General features: G+C 38.4%; 1 protein-coding gene across 1 annotated transcript; it reads left to right on the forward strand.

The window, feature by feature from the left end:
• Nucleotides 1-8,256: 8,256 nt before the first annotated feature.
• LOC113330147 (selenoprotein F-like) lies at nt 8,257-11,827 on the forward strand. Its single transcript, XM_026576998.1, has 4 exons — nt 8,257-8,454; nt 9,088-9,146; nt 11,266-11,447; nt 11,604-11,827. The coding sequence occupies exons 1-4, from the start codon at nt 8,286-8,288 to the stop codon at nt 11,677-11,679; spliced, it is 486 nt and encodes a 161-aa protein (XP_026432783.1). The 5' UTR covers nt 8,257-8,285; the 3' UTR covers nt 11,680-11,827.
• The last annotated feature ends 305 nt before the right edge of the window (nt 11,828-12,132 follow it).

A 12,132-nucleotide genomic window follows, 5' to 3' on the forward strand; every position in this document is an offset into this window, starting at 1 on the left:
GTAACCAAAAGCTAACAAAAAGTTTCTTCCCCACCCCCAAACTTAAATCTAACATTGTCCTCAATGTTTCTAATGAAATAGCAATACCAAAAAGTAAAGTAACATGAGGAATCAGTAAAGAGAGAAGTCGGAAAGATAGTACCTGGGTGAAGAGAGAAATCAAAAACTAATATACAACATACAATCGCCTCGATGGTCAATCAAGGGTAAACAGGGTCCTCCAGAGGGACCTCCTCAACATCACCTGTAGGAAAGGGCTCTAAAAAGGGTTTCAATCTCTGACCGTTAACCTTCGAAGAACTACTATCATCCGGTGTCTCGATCTCAACAGCTCCATGAGGAAAGACAGTGCGAACAATAAAAGGACCCGTCCACCGAGAACGTAACTTCCCAGGAAAAAGATGCAAGCGGTTATCATACAGAAGAACTTTTTGACCTGGAGAAAATGACTTTCTTAATGTATTCTTATCATGCAAACGTTTCATTTTGTTTTTATACTCCTTACCACTATCGTATGGATCTCTATGAATTTCTTCCAACTCATTGAGCTGGAGTTTCCTATGGGCTCCTGACTTGTCGAGTGAAAATTTTAGCTGCTTAACAGCCCAATATGCTCTATGTTTTGACTCAACAGGTAAGTGGCATGCCTTTCCATACAAAAGTCGATAAGGTGACATTCCAATGGGGGTCTTACGCAGTACGGTAAGCCCATAAGGCATCAGTAAGCCTAGACGACCAGTCTTTCCTATTAGGATTAACTGTTTTCTCTAATATACATTTTATCCCCCTATTGGAAACCTCTACTTGACCACTAGTCTGTGGATGATACGGGATATCTACCTTATCTGTAATACCATATTTCTTCATCAAATGCCTAAAAGGTCCATTACAAAAGTGCGGCCCTCCATCATTAATTATAGCATGCGGTGTACCAAAACGTGTAAGTATATTATCTTTCAAGAACTCAACCACAACCCTATGGTCATTGGTTTTACATGCAACCGCCTTAATCCACTTAGAGACATAGTCTACAACGACAAGGATGTATAAGTTACCAAAATAATTAGGAAACGGAACCATAAAGTCAATACCCCACACATCAAAGACCTCAACAACTAAAATAGGGTTCAAGGGCATCATGTTCCTACGGGAAATGGTTCCTAATTTCTGCAAACGCTCACAAGTAACACAGTGACTATGCGAGTATTTAAACTACGAAGGCCAATAGAATCCACACTGCAATATCCTAGCAGCAGTCTTCTTAGCACTAAAGTGACCCCCACAAGCATGATCATGACAAAAGGAAATAATACTGGACTGGTCACTCTCAGGTATACATCTCCTAATAATCTGGTCTGGACAATACTTAAACAAATAAGGATCATCCCAAAAGAAGTTCTTCACCTCGTCTAAAAACCTAGAACGATCTTGTTTATCCCAATGTTGGGGCATTCGACCAGTAACAAGATAGTTCACTATATTTGCATACCAAGGTAATTGGGTAACAAAGAACAGTTGTTCATCAGGAAAGCCATCCCTTATAGGAAGGTAATCATCAGGGGAATCAAAAACTAGCCTAGACAAGTGGTCTGCTACTACATTTTCGGCACCTTTTTGTCTCTAATGTCTGGTGAAAACTCTTGCAACAAAAGGATCCACCTAATCAATCTAGGTTTCCTATTCTTTTTAGACAGAAGATATTTCAAAGCAGCATGATCAGTATATATTACGATCTTATAACCTAAGAGATATGATCTAAAATTGTCTAAGGCAAACACAATGGCTAACAGTTCCTTCTCGGTAGTGGTATAGTTCAACTGGGCATCATTCATAGTTTTGCTAGCATATTAAATCACATGAAGTAATTTGTTTTCTCGCTGACCTAGAACAACACCAATAGCATATCTGAAGCATCACACATGATCTCAAAGGGTAGGTTCAAGTTGGGTGCCTGGACTATGGGGGAGGTAGTAAGTAACATCTTAAGCTTCTCAAAATCCTCTAAACAAGCATCATCAAAGACAAACTTAACATCTTTTGCAAGCAAATTGTAGAGAGATCTAGAAATCAAGATAAAATCCTTAATGAATCGACGATAAAAACCTGCATGCCCTAAGAATGACCTAATATCTCTTACGGTTTTTGGGACCTGTAAAGTTTTAATAAGGTTAAATTTGGCTCTATCTACCTCTATACCCTTCGAAGATACGATACGCCCTAGAACAATTCCTGAACGAACCATGAAGTGACATTTCGCCCAATTAAGAACTAAATTCTTTTCCTTACACCTAGTCAAAACTAATGACAAATGATGCAAGCACTCATCGAAAGACGAATCAAACACTGAAAAATCATCCATAAAGACCTCTAAGAACCGTTCTACCATGTCAGAAAATATGCTCAGCATACAACGCTGAAAGGTCGCAGGGGAATTACATAGCTAGAAAGGCATGCGTCTGTACGCAAAGGTACCAAAGGGACAGGTAAAAGTGGTTTTCTCTTGGTCTTCTGGGGCTATGACAACCTGATTCTAACCGCAGTATCCATCTAAAAAGCAATAATGGCTACGTCCAGCTAATATCTATAGCATTTGGTCGATGAAGGGAAGGGGAAAGTGGTCCTTCCTAGTGGCCTTGTTCAATTTCCTATAGTCAATACAGACACGCCAACCCGTGGTCACTCGAGTTGGAATTAACTCATTGTTATCATTCTGTACTACAGTAATACCGGATTTCTTGGGAATGGGGCTCTAGGTTATTCCCCATTTCCTTAAAAGATAAAGCCAAATCTTGGCTGTATAGTTTGGATTCTGAGTCAATTGAAACCTATGACCAACTTACATCTTCCTTTATACAGAAGTTTTTCCCAAGGCACAAAACATCGTCTTTTAGGACACAAATCTGTACCTTTGCTCAACAAGAGGGAGAATCTTTATATAGGTATTTAGAAAGGTTCAATGACTTAATATATCAATGTCCTCATCATGGTTTAGAAAAGTTTAGGTTAGTTCAAATCCTCTACGAGGGTTTAGATTATTCAACAACAACAACTATGGTTGAGTCCTTATGCACAGGTGGGTTTGAGAATAAAACTGTTGATGAGGCGAAGACATTTTTGAATGAAATCGCCGATAAGACCCAATAATGGGAAAATTGTAGGGAAACCAAGAAAACAATTCTTCTAAGTAGTGGAAATGTCTATAGGGTAGAAGGATCTTATGAGTCAGATGCAAAAATAGCAGCCATAGCCAAAAGGTTAGAAGCCTTAGAATTAGGTCATTCTAGTGGTAATAGTGGTGGAATAGAGCCTTTTTGGGAAGGCCATACTGTTGAGGAGCAAGGCCATACATTGAACCTTTCTAAATACCTAATTAAAAATGTTACAAAACACTGTTACAGAGAACGATAAAAGGAAACTGTCGTTGTTGTTGTAGCTTCTAAGACCCATGCCCCTGTGTTGTTGACACTGTTGATAAACGACTGTCTTGGTTGGTCTGTTCTTCGTGTTCTTCAGCTATGCAGCAACAGAAATGGTAGCTCTGCAACTCGATTTTTCTTTGCACTATGGTGTTCTAAACTCTCCCAAACTCTCCGTGCCCCTTCTCTGCTACCCCAGGATGATATTTATAGTCAACAGGCGAAGAAAATCCTCCGTAATAACTCACAATAATCTCTCTTTATTAGGAAGTGAAGGGTAATATTCTCGGAATATTTTCTTTCCAAAAATCCTTCTCTTACACGTCTGTTGCCACTGAAATTTCCTTATTTAACTTCTCCATGCCTCTTCAGAGACCAAGTGGTATCCAAACACGAGAAGCATACGTAAAACTTGCTGTAATCACGTGAATATCTCTTATGGTGAACATGTTTCTCTGACTTCTTCTTGCGAGTTATCTAGTCAATTTCAATCGACGAAATCAACCATATCCTGCATGTTAACCTTAATAGAGTCACCCCATCAATATGAGACATTGAGTCTCTCTACAATCCCTTCCAATTTCGAACGAAAATTCTTTAGGTGAGAACCATGTTTTACCGCCTTTTTTCAGAATTCAAAAGATGAATATGGGTGTCATGGACATAATTGGGCTACATATAGCCGTCGGTGCTCCTTAGCCAAATCCGGGGTCTGTATAAAAAATGTCCTCCGGGGGTGCTCCGAGTGATTTTTTGAGCCGAATTTTCCAACAATATTTATTTCCAAAAAAAACACCTACAAACACACAAAACACCATAATAAGTACAAAATCGAGTACCAACAATACAAAAAATTGAGGACAACTTAGACATAAAAATGTGTCTATCAAAAAGAATGCCGGCATAAGTATTGAAACTTTACATAGATAAACAAACCATTCATTCAACAACTAGAAATCCAACATTTGTTTGTCCAAAATACGAAAACATGTCCCATAAACCTTAAAAAAAAACATTTATCCAACAGTTAACCTTAACATTTGTCTACCACAACATAAAGAAATAAAGTAGGAATGCATTCATTCACCACCACGACCACGACTACGACCACGGAGCCGTTTAGGAGCACCACTACTACTACTACCTTCACCACCACGACCACTACAAGCCCTCCTTTTGTCATCATTCATATTCTCTTGTGCTTCCCTTCTGGATTTTTCTTCCCTCTTTACTTCAGCATCAACTTGCTTGAACGATTCATAGGTATCCTCATTGCCAACATTGCAAGCATAGTCAATGTACTTGCTTTGCTCCTCAATCGACAAAGGCTCTCCTCTGTCTTTCGCGCAACGCAACACTTTCACAAAAGTCTTCAAATGCTCCTTCTATTTTCAATTAAAAAACAAACAATTAATAAAATGATTCGACAATGTAATCTAAAAACAGTAAGAGCAACTCTAAAATACTTACAAAGAACTTAAGACTTGTTGCAGGGTCTTTCTCTGCCAGCTTCCTCTTACGAGCCAAATCTTCAGCAGTCATTTCCCTAATCACAGTAGGAGGATCCCAACCCAAGTACCACGACATGTATCTCTCATGAGCTTCATCACCTAAGGTCACCTTGTCCAAAAGACTCGTATCGAATTTACGGCCACGTCTATCGTCCCAATGATCCTTAACTGGCGCTGGAACGTAAGAGACGACAATACTTTTTTGGGACGTGCTGCAGTCATTCCTTGCCACTCTAAAGGACGGCTCATCATCGAAATGGGGTTTTTCTTGGACGTAACCCAACTATCGTATTACTCGATGTGGATCGTACATAGAATATCCATGGGTGATCATCAAGGGACCGTAGTATAATGCAACATCATCTCTCCTTTGGATTAAACCTTGATTTCTAGCATATGGATACAGATCAAATGTTACCTCATCCGTAGTCAAATTGCTAATGGCGATTCGGAGTTTGATAAGCTATTGTGGCATTTCCTTATCTTGACCACCCTTAAAACTGTATCTCTGTCCTCTTGGCCTATTAATCGCTACATTCTCATTCACTTTGATGTAGGAGTTGGCTTTCACCAAAGAAGGGAAGTGCTCATATATACAAACCTATGCAAACACAAATTTTAGTAATAATCTTATTTTACAATCATTTTTCGAATATAAACGATTTACACAATAAAATTACCTGAAAGAGACATATATTTCTGTTGACTTGCGGAGTGAGTTCCCTTGAAGCCTTTGTCAACTCATTGTTCAGGAACTGTCGGGAAGATACATTTTCCCAGGACGTATAGCAAATAACCTGTTGCGGTAGCATTGATTGGCACCAAGTCCACCCTTCCTTTCTCATCAAAGATTTTCTTTGTCCTAGATAATGCAGCCTTCAACTTCCTCAGATTAAACTTCTTGGCTAGATGACCATCCTTCAGCTCAAGTACAGACACCGTCCGAACCTGATTCCAATCGAACAAATCTCTGGTCAATTCAAATATCTTCTCCCAATAAAATTTACTACCGAACCCGTCACTGAATGCTTTTCCCTCAACCTCGAGACCTAGAATTTGATGATCATCATCAGGAGTTATCGCCATCTCACCGAATGGGAATAACATAGTATCAGTCTCTCCGTAGAACTTCTCACAAAATAAATATACGGTAACTCTGTCATACGCAATATTCGAACTCTCCACCACATGCCACAACCCGGAGTTCTTGACAATTAATTGCACCTCCTCACATTCCTCGTCAAGTGACCAAGTTTTAGTCACTGAACATGAAGCTTAGTGCCTCAAGAGACGGATGGCATGCTTGTGATCCTAAATACCAAAAACACAAAATGAAAAGAAATTCAAACATTTGAAGAAAATTTAAGATAGATACACTTAAATAAAAAACAAAGACGGATTGAGATTACTTACGATAGTATTCTGGAATTCACATGCCCAGGAGTCTATGTATCCAAAAAGAACATTTCCACCATCTTTCGGGGTTCCTTTTTTAGGCTCACCTGGTCTCAGTTTAACCTTCAAGTGAGCGGGAGGCATGTGGGAATCAGCTGGTTTAGTGATGTTCCTCTTCGGTCTTTCGATGGGGGGCAGTTGCAGCTTGGGTTTGTTCTCCACCTTCTTCTTCTTCTTGTTCCTCTTCTTGTTGTTGTTACTCTTCAACAATTTCATCTTCTCGATCCTTATCTTTATCTCCATTACCATCATCACCATCATTACCTTCTCCAACATGTGGCATGTCTTGATCACCATCATCATCCTCATTGTTGCCTCCTCCACCAGTCGAAGCTCTTTCAACATCATCATCATCATTACCTCTTCTACCAGATGGAATTGATTGGTCTTCATCTGGAGTCTCGTCTGAATCACTGGGTTCCGATGGTGGTTCAGAATCATTCGGTACACGGATCTTAAGCGTTCCCGGAACAATGTATGCCCCTCGATGTGTTGAAGTCAAGAGTTTTTCACCAACACGAGGAGGTCTTGAAGGAGGACTAAGAGCTTTCTTCTTTGCTTTTTGCAACCCGAACAAGAAAAATTAAGAAAAAAAATTATAAGTCGGCAGGGTCGACATATAAAACCAATCTGGCGGACCAAGGTCGGAAGGGTCGATATCAAACAATATGCTGGCTAAAACACAGTCGGCAGGGTTTTATTCCAATAACCTGCCAGCTTTTAACAACTATGAACACAGGGTTTTCAACATCAATAGTCGACAGGCTCTATAATAAAAACAACAACGGGAAATGTGATATTTACATACCATTCCGACTTTCAAAATTTAAGGCATCAGGAGATGCTTAAACTTTTCAACTACAGCCGGCGTGGTATTTAACTTGTAACCCACCGACGAAAAAAAAAAACTACCGCCGGCAAGCTCCTAGGTTGAATAACTTGCTGACCCTGTAAAATTAGTTACAAATACTAAACATCCGACAAGATCTTCAACCTAAGAGATTGCCGGCGAAACCCTAAGCATGAAAGGTCGGCAAGGTCGTGGAACAAACACCTTGCCGGCTAAATAACTGCAAATTCGAACATTCAATTTTTCTGACCTAATTTGACATGTAAACATGACATTGAAGTACTTGAGTGAGTTTAAGCAGGCCTTTACTTTCTTCATCGCACCATTTCTCCTTTTTTAGTGGTTACGAATTCTTCTTCTTCAACCGTTTTATTCTTCTCTTTTTGTTGAACTAATTTTACAAATCCAGGGTTGTAGTCATTGGGTTTTATATTAGCTTCTTTCATACGAGTTCCCTTCCACCGTGGTGGTTCCATTTTTGAAGATTAATCGGAATTTTTGAATCGACGATCCACTCGATTTAATCGTCGAGTTTTGATGGTGGTGGTGGAGGAAGTCGGTATGGTTGTGGTGGAGAAGAAGAGAAGAAGGAAGATGAAATGAAAATAAAGAAACTGATTAGGGTAATAGAATTATAAAGGATAAGAATAATATTGTAACTTCGCCCATTAACCCTTAAAAAAGAGTCCACTTAAAATTGGATATACCCAGCCCCAATTAATCTGGGTATACCCCAATCAAGCCAGGTTCTTTAATATTGAATACCATTTTCGAACAAATTCTTCTACGTCTTCAAATTTTAGCATCTTCATCTTACAAACTTGAAGGAGGCAGGTAGCTAGTCTCCAAGCTGCCGCTTTTCTTTTCTTTTTCCCGACATGGTATGGGCCAGATTCGACCCACTAAAAATGGTCAGATCGAGTCAGTTAACTACTACAAGTGTCTGACTCAGGTCTAAAAGTCTGACTCAGGTCTAACTAAAAAGCCCGACTTTGAAAAAGAGATTATAGAAAGAAATCCAGTTTCAGATCAGAAATAGAGAGACAGAGAAAGATGAGTGAGTTCTTTTCTGCGTTAAAATTAGGTTTGATTCTTCTTTTTCTTGTTGCCCCTCTGGTTTCAGGGGAAGAATTAAGTTCTAAAGAATGTGAGAATCTAGGGTTTAATGGTCTAGCTCTCTGTTCAGATTGCAATACATTTGCTGAGTATGTCAAAAACGAAGGTAACAACCCCATTTATTCATATCTTTCTGAATTTTTCTGCAATTTTAGAATCATGGGTTTTCTTTGATGTAGTCAAAATTGATTGATCTGTTATTAAATTCCTTCAAATTTGAGTAATTTCGAAAACCATGATTAGGGTGACAACCTAGGTTTAGAAAAAACCCATGATTTTTTTTTTCACTCAATTAAGTATCAGCATTAGTTAAAATTTTCAATCTTTGAGGAATATGAACCTTACAGTGATCTATGGGGACTTTCGCTAACTATTCTTATGCGCAAATGTCTTTGAGAAGTGAATATGCTGAGGCAATTTGATTTCTTTGTGAAACAAATGATAATTTGCTGTATATTTAATCTGGATTAGGATCAAAAGTAAGAATGATTTGTATTTTGCGGGGTTTATGTATGTGAGTTACCTGTTTCTAGTTTATAGATTAATTTGTGTGATGCTGCTAAAAACTAGTACTATGAGACTGTAAGTTCTTGAAAATACTTGTCTTCAACCGCATTTGTGGTTTGAAAAGGTCTTTTTGCAGCTGTTTGGAATAATGGTTTTTCTCTCGTACGATGTGTTCTCCTTAGTACAGGCATGATTGTATTTATGTTAAATGTGTTTTAACTTTTGTTTGCAGAATTAGTGTCGGACTGCAAGAAATGTTGCACGGAGGATTCTGATGATTCCACGAGCAAGGTATGAATGAACCTATCTAATTGTTGCTGAACACATGATTTTGATTGCCCCCTCCTGTCCTTCATGTGAGGGTTTCAGTTCTAATGCTGGCATCTTGCATATTAGTTTTATTTTTCCTGTTTCCTAATCTGAAAGTAAACAAGCAACTGAATTTAGAACTTTCTGAATTCATAAAAGTGGTCAATCCTAAAAGGGAAAGCAAAATGCATATAATGGCGTTCTGGTCTCCTATGTGTTTGCCGAGATTTCAAATTTGACCAGTGCTATCCTCTTAAATTAGTCAACCAGTTGATACTTCCTTGTTAAGTTATTAGCCGAAGTAACATAGAAACTATGGTTAAAAACCAAAGAAGCATGAGAATTTAAAAGATTTGTCTACATATGACAACAGAGTTATACTATTGTCAGTCACTTGGTCCTAGACTGATAGCTCATTTAGTGCTCACATGACCCGGGACAATTCTCTATGGGGTGTTTGTCTCACTGCAGAACTGATCTTTCAAAAATGATGAAACCACCTAGATTTCCTCCGTGATAATCCTCTTGAGACACGGCTTTAAGTTGGCTCTGAAAGCCAGGCCTCTGTTGGGATACAGCTTACATGACCAACTTAAAGCCATGTCCCAAAAGGGTTACAGGGGAGAAATCTCAGGACTTTTCTCGGTGGGTGCAGAAAGACTTTAATCTATACCAAATATTAGCAAATCCCTATACTTATTTCCCCATTCAAAGTTGGCTTAAAGAACGGAAACAAATCTGGAGGTTACAGATTTTGGAATGAGACAGTTTTTTGGGCATGGATGGTGGAGTTACTTCCTGGACCTTCACCAGTGTCCCTAATGAATATTGGTATTTCCAGCTTTTGGGATTAACTGAAAAATACGAGTTTTCTCTCTTTCCAATTGCTGTCTTGGTTAGGCGTATTCTAGTTCCCCTGATTGAAGAATTAGGGCCAACTTGATTCCGTTCAGGTGCATAAGCTTCATTGTAAGGGAACTGCTTGATAGAGTGACCAAGATGCATAAGTACACTTGGGCCTATTATGTTTAGATGTTTTGATAGAAAGTCATGTACACATTTGATGTAATACCTCCATTTTAGAAAGATAAGCTTGTTGCTTGTACACACATGAGACAAGCCTATTTTTCTGAAACGGAGGGTAATATATAAGTCTATTTTTATATTTTCAGGAAAAAAAAGAAGTAATGGGACGAATGTACCCTTTGTCTCCGTATATCTCTGTCCCTGCTACTAGGCCCATTTCTCTTCCCCGGATTGAGTGTGGAAGGGTTAGTTCTGTAAATCATAAAGATCGGGATTGTGGGAGATGTCCAAAACTAGAACATCATGGTTGACAATAAATCCTCATTTTAGCTAGAGGCAAAGCCGCTGAACTATAAAAATAGACTTATAATTTATACTACATCCGTCCCACAAAAAGTGGGTTTTTCACCTTTTGGCAGAATCAGAAATGTAAAAAATCCACTTTTCGTGGGACGGAGGTATTATATTATAACAATGGAAGGGTTTCCTCTGTATTTGCAGAGATTTTTTAATTTGACCAGTACGATCCTCTTACGTATATAGTTAAGAAGCATGAGATTGAAAAGATTTGTCTAGTTATGCTTCTTTTCAAGCTTATGGTTTTACTTATGGTTACACAGATGTAACTTCATTTGAAATAAGTGCAGTAGGTATCCGTTATTGTAAGGTGATTCTTGTTTGCTTATCTTACGATAGTAAAGTTTCAAAAATGTGCGTACTTTTGTTGTCATGTTTTTAAAACAGAAGTTCTACTGATTCGTTTAAAACTAGGTTGCCACAGTTTGGAATTACAAGTTAGAATCTGGCTTTAGTAGAGAAACAATTGGAAAGTTTAAGCAAGTAACAACAACTCAAAACCTCAAAATACAAGGAACCTACTGGGGCTGAAAAGGGCAACAAAAGAGTTCCATTCCTGGATGTTCACTTTGCACTAGGCACCTTGAGAAGCCCTCAATTGGTTCCTCTTGGAGCAGGATGTTAACTGTCTTTTTATGTTTTTTGGGAGTTAAACCAGAATGTCTTTCTTATGTTATTTCAGTCACTTATTGTAATTTACTTCAATGTACAACTGCAGATCACTTACTCAGGTGCCTTGATAGAAGTTTGTATGAGGAAACTTGTATTTTATCCCGAAATAGTTGGTTTTATCGAGGAGGAAAAGGACCAATTCCGGTCTCTCAAAGTTCAGTATATCTTCAATTCTCCTCCCAAACTTGTAATGTTGAATGAAGAGGGTCAACACAAGGAAACAATAAGGTCAGATTTCTTTTTCTTTCTTGAACCGTATGCCAGTGGGTGCTTTTTTTACTCAGTCTGTTGGAGTTCGTAGGAATCAGCATTAACCTTTATCTTTCAGAATCATGTGTGTACAATCATCATGTATTAATTTCCTTTTGTTGAACTTCATTTTAGGATTGACAACTGGAAACGTGAACACATTCGACAGTTCCTGAAAAAGAAAATGAAGTCTGGCTCATCCGCAATCTAAGATATGGTTAAATATGAGCTTTAATCTTGCAGTAGATTCTATGTTATTTATCGTTATAAACGTCTCACATATGATGAAGTTTAGTTTGAAATGTACAAGTACATAAACACCAGAATGATTTATATGATCTTAAAACAGTTTTGGCCAATCTCTCTTTAGCTTGTCCTTGATTTTCCTTTTGTTTCTTAATATAATTTGTCCTTGGTGTTCTTATGTAGTGTGAGAACACTATGATCCAGTGCAGGTTTGGCTATGCAATAGTATGTACACAATCCGATTTACAATCGGATTTTCTTATTCTGATTTTCTGATAAATCGGTTATACTAGTCAGATATGTCCATCCATTCAGTGCAGCTGAGTGAGTCTTAGAGCAAAAATTGATCCGGAAAGAGGGAAGGCTGCACTGTTTTTGAGTAGAATGTAGAGATTGACGTTTAATCCCCTTTTTGCTG

The sequence above is a fragment of the Papaver somniferum genome, unplaced genomic scaffold, assembly GCF_003573695.1.
Source record: "Papaver somniferum cultivar HN1 unplaced genomic scaffold, ASM357369v1 unplaced-scaffold_117, whole genome shotgun sequence".
In the NCBI taxonomy this organism is placed as follows: domain Eukaryota; kingdom Viridiplantae; phylum Streptophyta; class Magnoliopsida; order Ranunculales; family Papaveraceae; genus Papaver; species Papaver somniferum.

Coding starts and splice junctions, on each gene's coding strand:
- LOC113330147 (XM_026576998.1), top strand. CDS start 8,286: ATGAGTGAGTTCTTTTCTGCGTTAAAATTAGGTTTGATTCTTCTTTTT. Junction 8,455..9,087: donor TGAGTATGTCAAAAACGAAG/GTAACAACCCCA, acceptor TTTTGTTTGCAG/AATTAGTGTCGGACTGCAAG. Junction 9,147..11,265: donor CTGATGATTCCACGAGCAAG/GTATGAATGAAC, acceptor GTACAACTGCAG/ATCACTTACTCAGGTGCCTT.